The sequence below is a fragment of the Pseudorasbora parva genome, chromosome 6 (assembly GCF_024679245.1).
Source record: "Pseudorasbora parva isolate DD20220531a chromosome 6, ASM2467924v1, whole genome shotgun sequence".
In the NCBI taxonomy this organism is placed as follows: Eukaryota; Metazoa; Chordata; class Actinopteri; order Cypriniformes; family Gobionidae; genus Pseudorasbora; species Pseudorasbora parva.
This window is the reverse complement of record NC_090177.1, coordinates 23794029-23810965: the sequence shown is the minus strand read 5'-3', so window position 1 is coordinate 23810965 and position 16937 is coordinate 23794029. Positions and strand designations below refer to the sequence as shown.

Here is a 16937-nt window from a genome sequence, read left to right as displayed (position 1 = left end):
CCATTACAAAATAAACAAATCTTCCACCAAGTAAGGTCATTATTCTAACTGAACCCTTCTGATTATCAAGAAGCTTAGCATGTCTAGTCATTTTACGGCGGCTTCGAATGCGGTTCATCCATTATCTGATTTTGGGTCCTCAAATGAACATATTTAGGGTTACCTCTGGGTTTCGATAAGCCAGCTTGGGCATTTTTCGGTGAACTGTTAGCTGTCATTCTGTAGTCGCTGTAGATTGGCACAAAACCATCAATGGTTGACTTTTAAATGTTATATTTATTTTTTAATGCAATTATCGCAATTACCCAATTTAGCCAATAAACCAGTTTTACTGATTGCAATAAAGACCAAGCTAATGGGAACATTGGCATAAGAAACATGGTGTCTGTAATTGGACATACACGCAACATTTTTCCATCTTGTAATATTTATAAAATAAACATTGTTCACCCTTTTGAGACTGTGCCCATTTGTTAAACCAAACGTTTCAAGATGTAGGAAATACAACATTTGATAGAAAACACTTAAAAAAAAAAAAAATTACCACTATAACCAGGAGACTGAGTAAAATATTCAAAAACCACCAGGTCAGGTTTATATATTTTGCTCAGTTGAGTTCTTACAATATCCCAAATGTTTCCAACTATTTGTAAATTGTGAGAAAATTGCTATTTTAACCAAGGAACTGGGACGTCTGAATGTCAACTGTGTCATATTTGCGTTACCCTTGGTTTCCGAAGTGGTTTAATTTCAAATGGTTTTATTTGGCAGAAACGCTTTACTCTTAGCAGTGTACAACAGCAGCCGTTGAGCGAGTAACGTCATTACATCATTTTAAACACACTTAAATGTATCTTATATGATAAACAGAGCTGCATTACCTCATACTCATGACCGGAAAAGCGGAAATGGTCCCATCATAATAAAAGTTCTGTTGCTCGTGAGGCATGTGTTGTGTAACAATTGCTCCAGCGGCCTTGCTCAGCTCCCTCAACACTCGGTCCTGCTCTGCTTCATACTACAGTAACATTAATAACCGCATCCATCAACAAGATTTCTGCTCCAATCCTATCCCGATTCTTTTCCACTGGCTTTGAGGGAAACCACATGTCCCAAGATTCTGAGATCAAACTTGGTGTCATCAAGCTGTGCTTTTGTTTTGAATAGGCGCCCTCTACGGAAAAAGTTACATAGTGTAGCTTTAACCAGAGAAGACTGCCTAACTGTGTAGCCCCGCCCACCGACTCCTACATGTCATGTCATGACATGTTACAGATCAATAACATAGGCCTACATAGAGCTAAACCGGATCAAACTTCCAAGCAATAAAACTTGTTTCAAACATGCCATAAGCTTCCTTCAGATTCCCAAACGCATGGTTAAAGTTTATTTTTAATGAAGATTCAGCTCACGTGGGGAAGACATCACATTTCGGATTCGTTTGTAAACAAGACACTGGATTTGCAGAGAGAATGAGATTAAAAAACAATGCTGTGGTTTCTGGATCTGATGAGGCAACACAATTATGTAAGTACATTTTTATTTTTATGCAATAGTATTGCATTGTTACATTTGATATCTACTGTGTATGTTTAACTATAACATAACTTCCATGCTGTCATTGGCTGGAGTATTATTTTTTATTTGAGGTTTTTGTTCATTGTCCTGAAATTACATTTCAATTAATTGCTGGTGGATGAGAGATAAATCATTTTGTTTGATAAAGACATTTTGAGAGCCCTGTGGGTGAATCATTCTGGTTGCCATTTTTCCACACTGGAAGTTTTCAAAACAATTTCTTACATGTAATGACTGGGGAGTCCACGCTCATTATAATATGCAATACTGTTATCCAATCATAGCAGTGGGAGTTTACTTCCAAGTCTAGAAAATAGCAGATTACTTATTCATTATGATGTTTTTGAATGTAAAAAACACGTGAACATCATAAGTTGACATAAGACAACAATATAAAAAAGCCAATTCATAACCCCTTTAAAAACGCTCCATGCATATGATCAAATTCGAGGCATAGTGAGGAAATGGAAAAGTCATGTAAATACATTAGCTACTTAAGTTTTCTTACATTTATTTTATAGTGTTTTGATTTAAATATATTTTAGGCATGACATTAACTTTAGGCATTAACTGTAAATTAGTTGTTTATACGTTTTGCATCGCTAATTACCATTCACAACCTTCTTGTTTGCCGCCATATTTCACGTGGACACGTACGCCCCTTCCAACAACTCGGTTTTTGTCATTCTCGAAACTTGATATTCCTATCCTCTGTTGAAGGCGGTATCAAAATTCTTGCTCGTGGATTAACCTTCTAAATCACACTATACATAATTTCAACATGTTTCACAGCCGAGCAACATTCGGTGGTAGAGATTTTGTAAACAAATGCCGCGCGCGTTGTCTTTCCTCAAAACGTGTAGTCTGGGAGAGTTGGATGACAAAATAGATGCGCGTTAATGAATCTCCCAGCAGCGCTCAAAGCCATTGACAGTGAGCAGCATGACTTCATTTATAATGAGAGGATAACAGTGCCGCATAAATTATAAATAAATGTTTCACAAATGATCTCTCAATCTTCGTACGACACTTGTAAGAGTCCCGTCCCGCCTCTTGAGATAAAGCGCACGGAGACTGCTTGTCTCCATGCGTTATGAGAGAGAGAGAGAGAGAGAGAGAGAGAGAGAGAGAGAGAGAGAGAGAGAGAGAGAGAGAGAGAGAGAGAGAGAGAGAGAGAGAGAGAGAGAGAGAGAGAGAGAGAGAGAGGCGTCTCACATGTGACAGTTCTTCGTTCGTAGGTAAGACACTTGGCACGCTGGTCGACCTGCTCGCACTTTAAGGGACAGCTTCTTGCATACCAATACCAAGAGAGCAGGACGCATTTCCAGTTTCACCAGAACTTCAGCGTGCTTTTTGACAGCTGACAACTTAAACACACTCCCTTTATACGAGCTTGCTTTGGTCGATAGAACTCGGCAGAAAACGTGGATTGTCTGAAAGTTATGATGGAGATGAAGGTGCTCGGATGCGCGTTGCTTTTTCCTTTCCAGATCTTATTATGCTTATTCAGAGCGATCGTGCGCTTCTTCGCGCGCCAGAGGCGCCGAGATCTGGGCACCGATGTGGTCCTCATCACTGGAGGTGGAAGAGGAATCGGCCGTCACCTGGCTAAAGAGTTTGCCAAGCAGGGAGCAAGAAAGGTAAAGCTTCTACGTACCAACTGGGTTAGCATTTGTGTTTAGTGTAACGCAATTCTTTACGACTTTCACTCATTTGGCTCTTGTAATGTAAAACATATTTTGAGTGCTGTCGGTCGGTGCAAATTATCAAAGTATTGCCAATACTTTAAAGTAATTTCCAATTTTGATGTTTTTTTTAACGGCTACAAAAAATATTAAATGTGTTATTTTAAAATGTATTATTGGAAAGGTTTGTAACTATAATTTCCAATGCGCAATCTGAGGTTCGTCTCGCGCAACGCAAATCTAAAAAGAAAAAAAAATGTTTTAATGGAAAACTTTAAAGTTTTGTGATATAGGCTATATGTGATCTGCAGATATTTAATAAAATTATACGTTATGAGGCTACTAGTCATACTTTATCTATGTCTAACTCCGACACTGATCGTAATGGAAAGCGCCTGAGACGCGTACTGTTGTTATGGTAACCTCTGGCAAACGCTACTTAGAGTCTATTTGGCAACAGGAGAGAATATACGTTGATTTTAGCCAGATTAATGAATGAATAAAAATGGACAGCAGTCCTGAAATGAATTACAAATTATTTCATATTTGGAAAGAAAGAAAGAAAAGGAAAGGAATATGCTGTAAAAGTGCCAAAATGTGAGTAGACCATTATCGGTCGGTTTGTTTATTTCAACATTAACCTTAACGTTAACGTTAGACTACTAGCAAACAGGACCACTAAGGGTTGTTAACCCCTTAAGTGTCACCCTCCTTTTTGAAAATATACATGAAAATTCACTATCCAAACTTAAATGGTTGCAATTCAAGAATGCTTTGGAATATAGACATACGTTTGGTCTCGTTTTAAAGAAGATAGTCAGCAGAGTATTGCTCAAGTTAACCTTATTTACTCACATATAGCCTAGCAGTAAACTCACCTTGTTGGCTATGTAAATAGGCCTACACTTTGAAATGATCGAATTTGTTCTGTTGGGGCAGTGTGCTTTTTCAGTCAGAGTAATTTAGTCAACAGAAGGTATAGTGACCTGTAGCTGCCCTCATGTGAAGCCTTAAGTTCTGTTTCATATTCCTCCTGCTCACAAACACAGGTGTTTCCTAAGCCTTTATGTCTTTACAAATGCCCAACAATGGGCTGCTGACAGGCAAGGCTGTTTTGTTGAACTCAAATCATGTGTGACTCCTTAACCTTCAAGGGAAGTCCATAGTTCCCTGTCCTGAGTGTAAGGGGGAAAACATCAAATATGTTTTGTATTATGATAATTGGCAAAGAACATAAAAACTCATTATATCTCACCTTCCAAGAATAGAGAGTAAAACCCCAATAATACTAAAGCACAAGAATCAAGTGTCAGGAATAGCTGCTCTACTTTAGTGTGCGTGTGAGGGAGTGAATGCATGCGTGTGTGCTGCATTCATGTGTGAATGTGCGGCCAACATGTTTAGGTGTGTGAATGGATCGTTTGCAAGAGGGTGTAGTAGGCAGAGAAGCACCTTGCAGATTGGTTACCACAACCAAGTTCATTGGCAGGTCAGCCAGCTTTTGCAGAGCAGGGCTGATGATGTCATTTGTGTTATTGTGTGAGCCCAGAGGAAAAGAATCAAATGGAAAGCCAAAAGAGCCGATGCTGTGTATGAAAGTCAAGTCAAGCAGATAGAAGTCAGGGCCCCTCAATTACATATTGATAGTGATTAATTGTGTAGTATTTAACTTTTATTTCCCTGGTGAGAGGATTAAAAAAAAAAAACCTGATCAATGATGTAAACAGATTTCAATTCTGCTGTAAAGCAGCTCTAAAAAGACATGCGGCATTATTCATCTGAAGTCAGTTCAGTGTTGATTCACGAAGTGTGTAAAGTTAATCAATTTTACAAAGTTTGTGTATGGTAAATAATAAAGGTGGGAAGGTAAAGGTGAATAGAGGCGGGTACTTTCATACTCCCAGCTGGGCTTTGGCCCATGTCTGACCCCACTGTGCCAGCACTAATGAGGGGGCGTTAGGCTGCCCCTCCGTAGGTCTCCCGGTGCCTCTGTTGCTTGAACTTTTACTGATATTGGGACACTAACCATGTGCTGTTTGTGACATTGGCAAGACATGAGTCAGGCAGTACGTCATCTGATGCTTGCTTGACCTGTTTTACTTACTCTCTCAAAGTAATGTTTTGTATAAAGAAATTAAAACCAGGGTTGCGAGGATGCATCTTATGCAATTTTATTTTATTTATTGTATTATTTTTACTGCAATAAAATTTAAATATGTAAAGTTTTCTATAATATTTACTTGTATGAGAATGAGATTTTTCTTTCAATCAACTCCCAGTTGATTAACCCAAACCTTGCTTATTTGAGTTATGCTGGATCCAAAAACGTATCTGTATAAGTTCAGACAACTCAGAGTATGTTCCTGGTTAAAGGGATACTTCACCGCTTTTTCATATTAAACTATGTTATTACCTTAACTAAAACAAGTTGATACATACCTCTCTCATCTGAGTGTGTGTCAGAGCGTCAGAGCGATTAAGTGCACACACTCAGATGAGAGAGGTATGTATCAACTCGTTTTAGTTAAGGTAGTAACAGAGCGACAAATTGATGATTCACCATGGAAACAGACGCTAAGAAAATGTGCGCCATTCTACTTCCTCTTCTTTTGTTTAATTGTGATTTACATAACCTACTTAGTGCACATTTAACAACCCTGGAACACCTATTTGGTGGTTGTGCAATATTTATTTTGTTTAATACGTAATCTGTATTAATTGAAAATAAGGATTCAATTGTTTGTTTGATGCTAATTGAACGCGAATCCATGTGTGAGATGACCAATAATCAATATATTTTAATTAACATTTAAACAGTACCTTGTTATAATAGTGCTTTATAATTACAAATAAAATGTATTATTATTATAATTGTATATTATATAACTATAAAACTGTATACAATTATATAACTATATAACACATTTAGTTATATTAATTGAACTATATTAATTATTATATTACACACATGAATACCTTTTAAGCAAACTAACTCTGGAATATAACCTGACCCGGAGCCGGTTATATTCAGAGATTGCGTTGCTATAGCTACTTACAAATGAAAGTTACTTCCGTTTTTGGAACCGAGAGTTGAGGTTATCCGCTTACTCTTAAACATACCCATATGTCACATAACCTGCTTTCTGGAATACCCCCCTGGTGTGGAATGTACTGTGATAATGCAAAAACAACATCAACAAAACAAACACCTTTAACGTAATCGTTAATTATTTCTTTAAGAACATTCTTCTTTCTTCCGGGGTGACCCGGACATGTTCTTGACAGGTTTTGTGAGATTTCCCCACACTAAAGCCATGAATACTGAAGGGTTCCTCAGAAGGTCAGAACATGTGACCGTTTTATGTGTGTATGTTTGTTTATGAGGTAAATTGAGATTGACAGGATGGGGAGGAGACGGGCTCATGCTTGTGTTCATTACCTCTTGCTGACCTTGCTGAGTGATGGATCTAATAGCCAGAGGGTGAACCGACCTATACAGCCTGACCCTGTCCTCTATCACTCTCACTCACTCTCCCTAAACCTCGTGTACAATAATACGATAAGGAAATACTTTATTCAGTAACTCCTTAGAGAACTCAGCCTATACATGCGTCAATGTGTAGTCATGCATAATGCATCATAGAGTTGGAGAGTGTTGTCCCTCAGCTCACAATTTCCTGTCTTGGAAAGTGTACATGATGTTCTGCATGTGCTTTAAACCAGTCACGTCTTTCCTCCCTCAGGTGATTTTGTGGGGCCGCACAGAGAAATGTTTAAAAGAGACCTGTGAGGAGATCTCTACGACCGGAACAGAGTGTCATTACTTTGTGTGCGACGTGGGCAACAGAGAGGAGGTGTACCAGCAGGCCAAAGTTCTCAGGGAAAAGGTATACTTACAGTCTGCATGTCTTGTTTTAAGAGATCTAAAAAGATGTTGGACTTTATAAAGAAAGACCCTGTCTCAAACAGCTAGTCTTATGGCTTTTGCTCAGGTACGGCGAGCCACAACACTGTAGCGTCTCATTTGTCATTTTAGGTTTCAGAAGGGTGCTCACTAGTGCCCCCTTTGTGGCCGCTAGGGGCTAGGCTAGGTATTTTCAAAACTTTTTATGCCCAAGACTCCCATATATAATAATCTCCTTGCAAAAGTTCATGATGTTTCCTAAATTTAGTAATTGGAGTTATTTTATATTATATTATTCATATTATTATTATTGTATATTCTAATTATATAATGATAAATAAAATATTTTAATTATGATTAATATTTAGTTCGATTTTTTTATTATTATATTTTTTACTGCTTTGTGGTAAAATGTTGTTTTCAAAATAAAACAATTTCTTTATATTATTATTTTATAAAATATTTAAATGTATTAAATTATTATTATATTTTATTTAGTAAATTATTTTATTACATTTTACTCTAAATTCTCTTTCCTTTTCGTTGGAACAGAAATAAAATGATCATTTTACTCGTAAAGTTTACTCTAAATGGATGCAATGTGGTCTCACACAGGTTGGGGATGTCACCATTCTGGTCAATAACGCAGCTGTTGTTCATGGGAAAAGTCTAATGGACAGTGACGATGACGCACTCCTGAAAACTCAGCACATAAACACACTTGGACAGTTCTGGGTAAGAGACTAATCAATTTCTTGACATACTCGCTGCCTCATGACTGTCCATTTATTATAGTGCAGCCGTACTACAGTAACCACACTTTGAACCTATCGTGAACTCTGGATACTCCTTTGTGTTTTGCAGAACATTTTTCAGTTACTAAACGTTAAGTCACTTGGCATGCTGTAATTCTTGGAAGCGTTCCTCATCATTTAAGTGTGTTTTTGCCAAGAGAGAAAAAGTAACAACATTCCTCACATAGAACATTCAGAGACAGAAATACAAGAGATATTCACAAACAAAAGCGATGGAATGATTCTAAAAGAACTAGGGGCAAAGTGAAAGTTCAATATTTCAAAGGAAACGGACCGCTCGGAAGATCTCAGCTTTTTAGGACACATTCAAATTCAATGAGAACAAGAGCTGATCATCTGAGGCTTCAGCTGCAGTAGTAGCTCACACTGAGGATTGCTGTAATATATTGTTGCTCTAATTTTAAACACATGGCGTTTTCAGAATGCCAGTTTTAAACAGAGATTTGCAGAAAAGGCATCTGATCAAACACTGAACGTGGGCTCATATTTCTGCTGAGCCGGTTTAAAATATGCTTGTCGACTTTCACCAAAGGTAGTCTAGAGAATCCTAGACAATTATCACATTCTTGACCCCGAAGTTCTGAAGCTTTCATTGTTATTGTTGGATTTTCCAGAAGATGGTTGAGGGAACAGAACAATGCGTAATTGTGTCTGTCTCCCCCACAGACCACGAAAGCATTTCTGCCTCGCATGCTGGAGCTGTGCAACGGCCACGTGGTGTGCATTAACTCCATTCTCTCCCTCTCCTCCATTCCTGGAGCCATCGACTACTGCACGTCCAAGGCCTCTTCGTATGCCTTCATGGAAAGCCTGACGCTAGGCCTGCTGGACTGCCCTGGAGTGGGCTGCAGCACGGTGCTTCCCTTCCATACGGACACAGAGATGTTCCAGGGCATGAGAGTGAGGTAATGACGAGCTGTTGCTGTTGATAAACATGAAGACCTAGTTGGATTTAAAACGGCCCATAATTCATGATCTCACCTCTTAGGTTCCCTAAGCTGTTTCCTCCTCTGAATCCTGAGATGGTGGCCGAGCGCACTGTGGATGCAGTTAGGACCAACACTGCCTTCGTTGTGCTGCCATGGACCATGCACTTTCTTGTCATCCTTAAGAGGTGAGACCATCACTGAGTCAGAACAGAATAACACTTTGTCATATACATAACATATTATTATTCATAAATAAATTCATATTCATTATTACATTATGATATTTATTATTTAATATTTGTAACAAAATTATATATAGTTCAAATAAAATGAATATAATACTTAAAGACTGGAGCCTGTAACTTTTATTTGGTAAAAATGATCCAAAATCAAATTTTGAGCGTACATAACCAGCCAGGGTTGAAAATTATCTCCTTTCCCTAGCCCAGTTCACAACGGTAAATTTGTAATAATCTGAGCGGTATGGGTAATTTTTCGTGGAAATTTGAGCAGGCCACGTTCGTCTTTGCGTCATGACGTTACATCTGTATATATAACGAAGGAGTCCGGCTAGTTGGCTATCGCATGTGAGGATGCTGCAGGTGGCGCATCATTTATAGCCTTTTCTCACAGCAGCTAGAATAATTAAACGGATCATTTTGATGTCAGGTTGTAATCCAGAAAGATCCAAACTACAATCATCAGGGACAATTGGAGATTCACCCGTAATCAAAAGCAAAAGATTAGACTGTATGGAAATTAAAATCTACAGGTAATGCTAATAAATGTTGCAACATGAACAATTTCAGAACAAAGTATAACACTAATAATATGCACGGTTTGATGTGATATGAGCTAAACGATCATTATAATTAATCACCGTTGGTAGCGCAATTTATTGTAATGCTTTTTTTTTCACTTGGTCAGGACAAAAGTGGCAGAAATGTTACTTATACTTGTACAGATAACCTTCAATTCAATTCACATTTATTTGTATAGCACTTTTCACAATATATATTGTTTCAAAGCAGCTTGACAGAAAATGCATGCATCTACATTACACTGTAAAGTGGATATCAGAGGAGAGGAGACTGTGTCCAAGTAATTTCTTTCAGAAATGTACATGCACACAGTTAGCTAGAACTTTTTTAAGTTCTATTATTTATTTAATCAATAAAAAAAAAAATATTTTTAAAGGCACAGACAATGGGCTATGTGAAATAAGAATATATGTTGTTAACAATGATTAGGGTATATAGATAAATATATAAAAAAGTAATTTTGGTCATACTTGCAAGATGTAGAATCTGCGATTCCGAAGTTCAGTATCCACACCGGTGACAGACAGCCGCATATACTCCTCAAAACATACGATTCATCCACGCTGAGGAGCCGTAAAGATGATACTTCCGCAAAGGAATGCAATTGCAGGTTTCAAACAGAGATGAAGACAAAGAGGCAATGGTTTATTCATAATTCCTTCATGCTGTGGAAATACAAACCGGAAAACAAAGAGTGGTCTCTATCTCAGAAATTGTCCAATGCGGTCTTACTTTTTGACCCCACTTTTATTTATTTTTTAATATTTAGCAAATAACTTATTTTTTTCCATTGTTTCTTCTCAGCCTTTTGCCACAGTCTGCCCTGGAAGAGATCCATAAGTTTTCAGGAAGCTACACCTGCATGAACACATTCAAAGGACGGACTTAAACTCAGGAACAACTTGATTGTGAAAAATCTTCATAACCAATTTTTCATGCAAAGCAAGCACTACGTCCAGGAACATTAATCTGTTGCTTTGTGGACGCAAAAAAAAAGACTGCGAAAGGGTCATTGGGAAGAGCGTATCACGAGGGCTCGTTTTCCCAAGAACTATTATGTCGTGGATGAATTTGGATTGGGTTGCCCTTTACTGGACTGCACACAGGCATGTAGGTGAAAGTGTTCCTTGGATATTGTGATAACAAAGAGCACAAACTCTTAGAGTTAAGAAAGAAATGGTTCTTAGAATGCTCTGAGGTTTTCATCAGGGTTTTGCCCTTGGGAGTTTTATAGATTTTCACTGATGTTAAGAACATGTTTTGTAACAACACACATACGGCAAATATATATATTCTTAAATATATTTCAAAATAAATTGCTAATATAGATGTAAAAACAAAAATAAATCAGTTTTTTTTTGTTGCCGCTTTTTATTTTTCAATCTAAATACTGTGTATTAATATTGTCCAAAACATATTTAAAAAAATATATTTTTACATTTACCCAAAATGATTTTTTCTTGCACCTTGAAGTACATTTTGTAATATATTTTGGTTTAAACAAAATTGTATTTTGAATGTTAAAAAATATGTTTTCATAAGCGGTGCTGTTTACCACATATATTTAGCATATATTTGAAATATATTTTAAACAGAAATGTGTTTTTTTGCCGTATGGGAATTGTTTAAAGTAATTCCAGCATGTCTATCTTCATATTAACGTCAACTTCAAATAAACAGTATTTGATCTTAAAAAAACCCTGGTGAGTGTTATTTTGTGGGTGTTCATGTGGGTTTGAAAACAGGGAAGTGTCGCTCCCTGGCAGTGTGCTTGTTCTGTCTCTGCCAAAACTCACAGGCATTTCATGGTCAGCATTCCACCGCTGCAGGCCAGCCAATCATGAGCTCATTGTGCGCTAGGCAGGGTTGTTATAACACTGACTCCACTTAACAGGAAAGCACACTGGAGAGGGGTCAGCCACTGGAAGGCTAATAGACAAATCTAGAACTTGTCATTTTATTCAGATTTGTCACTAACACCTAGCTAAATAACGTATGTTCGCTTTCGATACGGCTGTATCGCACAAAACAGATGGGTAGGTAATTCAGTGCCTGTTGACAATTTTCTCCTACGCCTCGATTTGCCAATTTGGATGCGAGATCTAAGACTGTGTAACCTCATAAAATCAAATCTACAGGCAGATGTTTTTTCTTTCGGCGTCTCTCCCTCAAATTCTTTCCATGCGGTGCATCCCTGCTGTGGTATTAAAAGACAATAGAGTGCTATCAAAGCACACTGGGGACTGAAACTGACATATAACAGGCACAAAGCAGCTATTGCAATTATCTGATTACCAATTCACATCACATTCTTCATTCTACACATTTTGGCTGAAAGAAAAAGTTGCTTTCTGATAAACTATATCAAATAAATAATGTAACGGGGCTGGGGGAATAATCACCAAAAATGTTGTATAACCCAAATGACAAAAACTGAAGAATGAGTTTTGGCATGTCTAACCGCAATGATGGACGCTGTTGAGAATGGGATCAGGACATGAAACTGTGTCATGGAGTGCATGTGTGTTGGAGAAGTCAGCTCAAATCTCAGGGGGCGAGTTCAGAGCAAGGTTAGCCAAATAGTAGATAAATCTGAGTAGGCTGTTGGACAGACAGCTCACCCTGTGATGAACCCTTTGCCCAGGGAAAAGAACAGCTTAATGCGACCCAGCACAGGTGGAAAAGTAGAACTAGGTACTAAGAATATTGATAGGGCACAAGCAACTCATGCTCAATGTTAGCACTAGCATTGTTGTTCCTTATAGTGATAGAAGTAAAGAGTTATGGGCTGTGTGGCCACTGCACATCCATCTTTAACTAATGAGTGTCACCCTTAAAGGGAAAGACCTTTGATCTGACATCAACGTCAGTCAAGAAGAGGAATGTAGGCTACACTAAGGCCATGTTCAGACTGCCAGCAAAAATAATTGTGTTTTTTTGTTGTTTTTTTGTGTGTGGCATATCCAGATGGATTTTTGGAAGTCTGGAGAGAAAAACAAAACAAAAAAACACTTAAAAGGTTATTTCACCCAAAAATGAAATTTAGCCCATGGTTTACTCACCCAAGCCATCCTAGGTGTATATGACATTCTTCTTTAATGCGAATACAAATTTATATTAAAAAATGCTGAATAAAATCATAGTTTTTGATATTTTTGGACCAAAATGTATTTTCGATGCGAGATTCTATACTGATGTCACATATGGATTATATCTATTCCTTTTTTGGACATGGACAGTAAAGTGGGCATTGACTGCATATGTTCTGGGACTAAAATATAAATATCTTAAACTACGTGTTCCGATGATGAACAGAGGTTTTACGGGTGAGGAACGACATTAGGGTGAGTCATTAATGACATCAATTTCATTTTTGGGTGAACTAACCCTTTAAAATAGTAAAACAGTTTAAATTTAACCTTAATTTTATGAAGCAACGATAACTTTTTAAACAAAAATAACGACTTGGCTGCTCACCATTGGTTAGTTCCTGCATCAGCATCACACGCATATGTTGTGGTGCTCATGTGAACAGTGTCGGCCAATGGTAAACTGGCGTTCTGCCATTGTTGAAATAAGTCTTCATTTTTGTTTGTTTTTTTTGCGCACAAAAAGTATTCTCATTGCTTCTTAAAATGAAGGCTGAACCACTGGAATCACATGGACAATGTTATTTGGGCCTTGAAAGTGGTAATTATATTGCTGTCAATGGAGGGGTCAGAGAGCTCTCCAATTTCATCAAAAAATATCATAATTTGTGTCCCAAAGATGAACGAAGTTCTTACGCTGTTTCATGTATACTGAGCTTTCTTGCTGTTTCAGATATACTGAGCTTTTTACACTGTTAAAGACTTGGATTCCCTTCCTTAACATAGACAAAGTTTCAAAAACTAATGTTGGACGTTTGATGGAGTATTTCTGAGCCAAAAAATCCCTTTCCGGTTTCTCACAAGTTTCGGAGAGTTTTTTTTCGAGTATGGCTCGGCTTGACGTTAATAGAACGGAAGGTCCTTGTATGGGCCGTATGGGCTCTTCTCCTGGAAGGGTGCGCGCGCACGTGACTAGAGCGAGAGAGTAAATGCACGCCCATAAACACTCCACGCCGTGCTCCACTTTATTCCTATGGGTGACATCACACAACTTCAACGCTTCAGCACAGCATTCCGGGAAGTCAGCGCTGCATTTGAACCGATTTGAACGCAGAAATGACGGGAAGCTTCACAACATCGCTTCAGTCGCGTCGCAAAGTAGATCTCTACAGTCACTGCTGTCAGGACTTCACCAAATCATACCAAAGAAGTGTGTTTTTGACGGAGCGGTCCCAGCGATAAAGGTTCGGTCCTGCTTTGGAAGCAGCCGGTGAGTAAAACTGCTTCAAATGTCTATGCTGTTGGCTATCGTTGTCTGAGATAACATCAGTAAACGACACGATCGTGTGCTTCGTCATTCAAATGGGCTAACGGACTCCATTGTTGTTCTGTATAACGTTACACTAGTCTGACGTGCAAAACCGTTTTGCTTGCTACTGCTAAGGTTTAGTCGCATACAATAGTCCATAAACCGAATCATGTCCTCATAAACTGCGAGTAAAGACACACAAATGTTGACAGGCTACTAAATACAGTAACTTACATACCACAGAGACAGGCGGTCCTGCTGTTGCTGTTTCTCCTGTTCAATTTATTTCAGCCTCCGAATGATTCTGGATCATATCTATTTGCTGAGATCTATAGCCATGGGTTTCTCCACGCTTGAGGACGTCATGCACCGCTTTGCTCGTCATTCTTTAGCTCCGCCCACACGTTACGCATCCATGCGCTCGGTTTTTTCTGGAAAGACTCGGTACAGCCCATTTTTCTTTTATAAATATAATAAAACTAAAGACTTTTCGGAGATATGAAGGATGCAGTACTACTCTATAGGTACTCAAGATTGACTGAAACTGAGTGTTTCACCCCTCCTTTAAACTTCAAAAGTCAGAATTAAAAGTTAAAGGGTTAACGTTAGTTCACCCAAACATGAAATTGATGTCATTAATGACTCACCCTAATGTCCTTCCTCACCTGTAAAACCTCCATCTTCAGAACATAGTTTAAGATATTTTATATTTTAATCCCAGAGCATATGCAGTTTTAGCCTGGCTAACTTAATGCAGTCTATGCATACTGTACTGTCCATGTCCAGAAAGGGAATAAAAATATCATTAAAGTAGTCCATATGTGACATCAGTTGGTTAATTAGAATCTCTTGAAGCATCGAAAATACATTTTGGACCAAAAATAACGAAAACTACAACTTTATTCAGCATTGTCTTCTCCTCTGTGTTCCTCAACTAAAGATTCAAAGTCAAACGGCCATGAATCAGTGATCGATCAATGATTCAGATTGCCAATGTCACGTGATTTCAGCAGTTTGGATCGTGTCAAACTGCTGAAATCACGTGACATTGGCGAACGGTGTTGCGGGTGTGGATTTTGATGTAGCCCACAGACCTCCAGCTCACTAAGAGAAGGTAAGCAGAAAAAGAAAAGAAAAAAAATCAATAAAATGACCAATCATAAGTTGTAAAACGCAATAAATACAAATGCTGTGTTAATCCATAACTTTTATTATGCCTTTAATACATTTGCATATTACAACAAAATAAAATGTACACACTATATTTACTTTGCATATTGTGCAGTTATAGAGGAAACCAGCTTTGTACTACACCATTTGTAGGGTTGTATATCAGTATTTAAATAATAGACAACTTAGAAAACACATTAGGTGTATTGTTTATATTGTACTCAATTATATTGACCAGTGTTTTCAGAGGCACCGTCACAGAAGTTAAAAATCGAAGTTTTGTTCTGATAAACCAGTATATACACACAGTTAAGATAAGCGAGAAAGGTGACTCTTTAAAAGAGAAAACATTAGTAGTGTCTGATCTTTGGTAACAACTTGTAACAACTTAAAATGAATCGCTTCATTCAGTGATACAATCAATTACACGATACTGTTCAATTTAAAACTGAGTAAAATAATAAATGTTTGAGATGGGGAAAAATGAAATAGAAGAGATTATTGTCTCTTTGTGATGTAAAAATACATTTTATGTATATTGTATGACACAAAGAGCACAATTATAAAGGCAAGAGAATCATTGTATGCACTACAGAGTGCCATTATTTGTTTTTTATTGAAATGTGTTTCAAATGTTAAGCCTGAACTTTTAAAAGATCTTGGTTAGAAACCGAATAAAGGGAAAACTAGAAAAAAGAAGAAACACCAAATGATTCATTGAGATTTTGCATTTCATTATTTTCATTACATTGGATATAGAAAAGACAAGAAAATAAGGAAATGAGAGAAGAAAACATATGGAGAAGTAAAAAATGCAACGTTCCTTGCTCTCTCTCTCTCTCTGTCTCTCTGTGTGTGTGTGTTGTGTGTGTGTGTTAATGTTGAGTCACTGGTGAATGGTGAGCAGCTTAAGTTCCCTACATTTGTATCAGTGCAATTCAAATCATAACCTCCCAACCTCACGTAATCGTACCAAAATTAACTTTCCTTTAAAGGCAGTTTTGCACAGCAATCCAAGATGAATTTTTATACCATATTATTAATTTCAATATTTTATATACATGGCAGATAGTCCTACTGGTGTGCCTATATATGTACATAGAGGATCTATACACAAGCATATACTGTACAATGTCAGACTAGCTGTGCACAAGTAGCGATTAACGCTAACTGTAAAACAAACAAAATTAATTTTACTTCTAAGGATTGCAAGGAACTTAAAACGCTTGCATATTCAAGTTGAATCTGTGCTTGCCGGAGCTCACAGCAGCCCCTCTGGACTAGTTAGAATCACTGAACAAACCACATGCTGTGAGCATGTCCCGTACACTGGCCTAAGTGGATGATTACGCTCTGCTGATTTATTACTGTCCTTTCACAGAAACAGAAAAAAGGAAGTAGCTGTTGAAAAATGAGTGAGAAACACCTGCGGGTCAGTGTAGTTAAGAGTCTAATAATAAGCTATCCTCATTCTCACTGGGAGGCAGCATGAGCTGCTGTTCATAGTAAAGGCTCTTGGCGTAGTTGATTTCTTGTGAAATCTTGATGGCAAGGTTCTCGCTTTTCACATGGACCTATGAGAAACAACAAATGACATTTGGAAGGAAATTAGCAAAATGTACAATGATAACAATGTT

At 37.8% G+C, this 16937-nt stretch overlaps 2 protein-coding genes and 1 long non-coding RNA gene across 7 annotated transcripts in view; 1 reads left to right on the top strand and 2 right to left on the bottom strand.

Moving 5' to 3' along the window:
- The first annotated feature begins 2770 nt into the window (after positions 1 to 2770).
- dhrs3a (dehydrogenase/reductase (SDR family) member 3a) lies at positions 2771 to 11404 on the top strand. Of its 2 annotated transcripts, none has more exons than XM_067447262.1 (6): positions 2771 to 3218; positions 7007 to 7150; positions 7783 to 7902; positions 8649 to 8887; positions 8971 to 9096; positions 10537 to 11403. In XM_067447262.1, exons 1-6 carry the CDS (start codon positions 3021 to 3023, stop codon positions 10619 to 10621), a joined length of 912 nt encoding a protein of 303 aa, XP_067303363.1. In that variant the 5' UTR covers positions 2771 to 3020; the 3' UTR covers positions 10622 to 11403. The 2 variants fall into 2 exon arrangements, with proteins under 2 accessions (XP_067303363.1, XP_067303365.1); XM_067447264.1 differs by lacking the exon at positions 2771 to 3218 and adding an exon at positions 6612 to 6744 and having other exon boundaries at positions 10537 to 11404.
- LOC137079303 (uncharacterized) lies at positions 8708 to 10522 on the bottom strand. Its single transcript, XR_010905459.1, has 3 exons — positions 10203 to 10522; positions 8964 to 9108; positions 8708 to 8845 (listed from the first exon to the last, which is right to left on the bottom strand). It is a non-coding gene; the product is annotated as an uncharacterized lncRNA (long non-coding RNA).
- Positions 11405 to 15322: 3918 nt separating the features above from the next.
- The window catches only part of vps13d (vacuolar protein sorting 13 homolog D), a 54468-nt gene continuing 52853 nt past the window's right edge, over positions 15323 to 16937 (bottom strand). For all 4 annotated transcript variants that reach the window (XM_067446318.1, XM_067446320.1, XM_067446321.1 and 1 more), the window contains one exon: positions 15323 to 16874. In XM_067446318.1, coding sequence (XP_067302419.1) covers positions 16743 to 16874 — 132 coding nt within the window. In that variant the 3' untranslated portion in view covers positions 15323 to 16742. The remainder of the gene's footprint in view (positions 16875 to 16937) is intronic.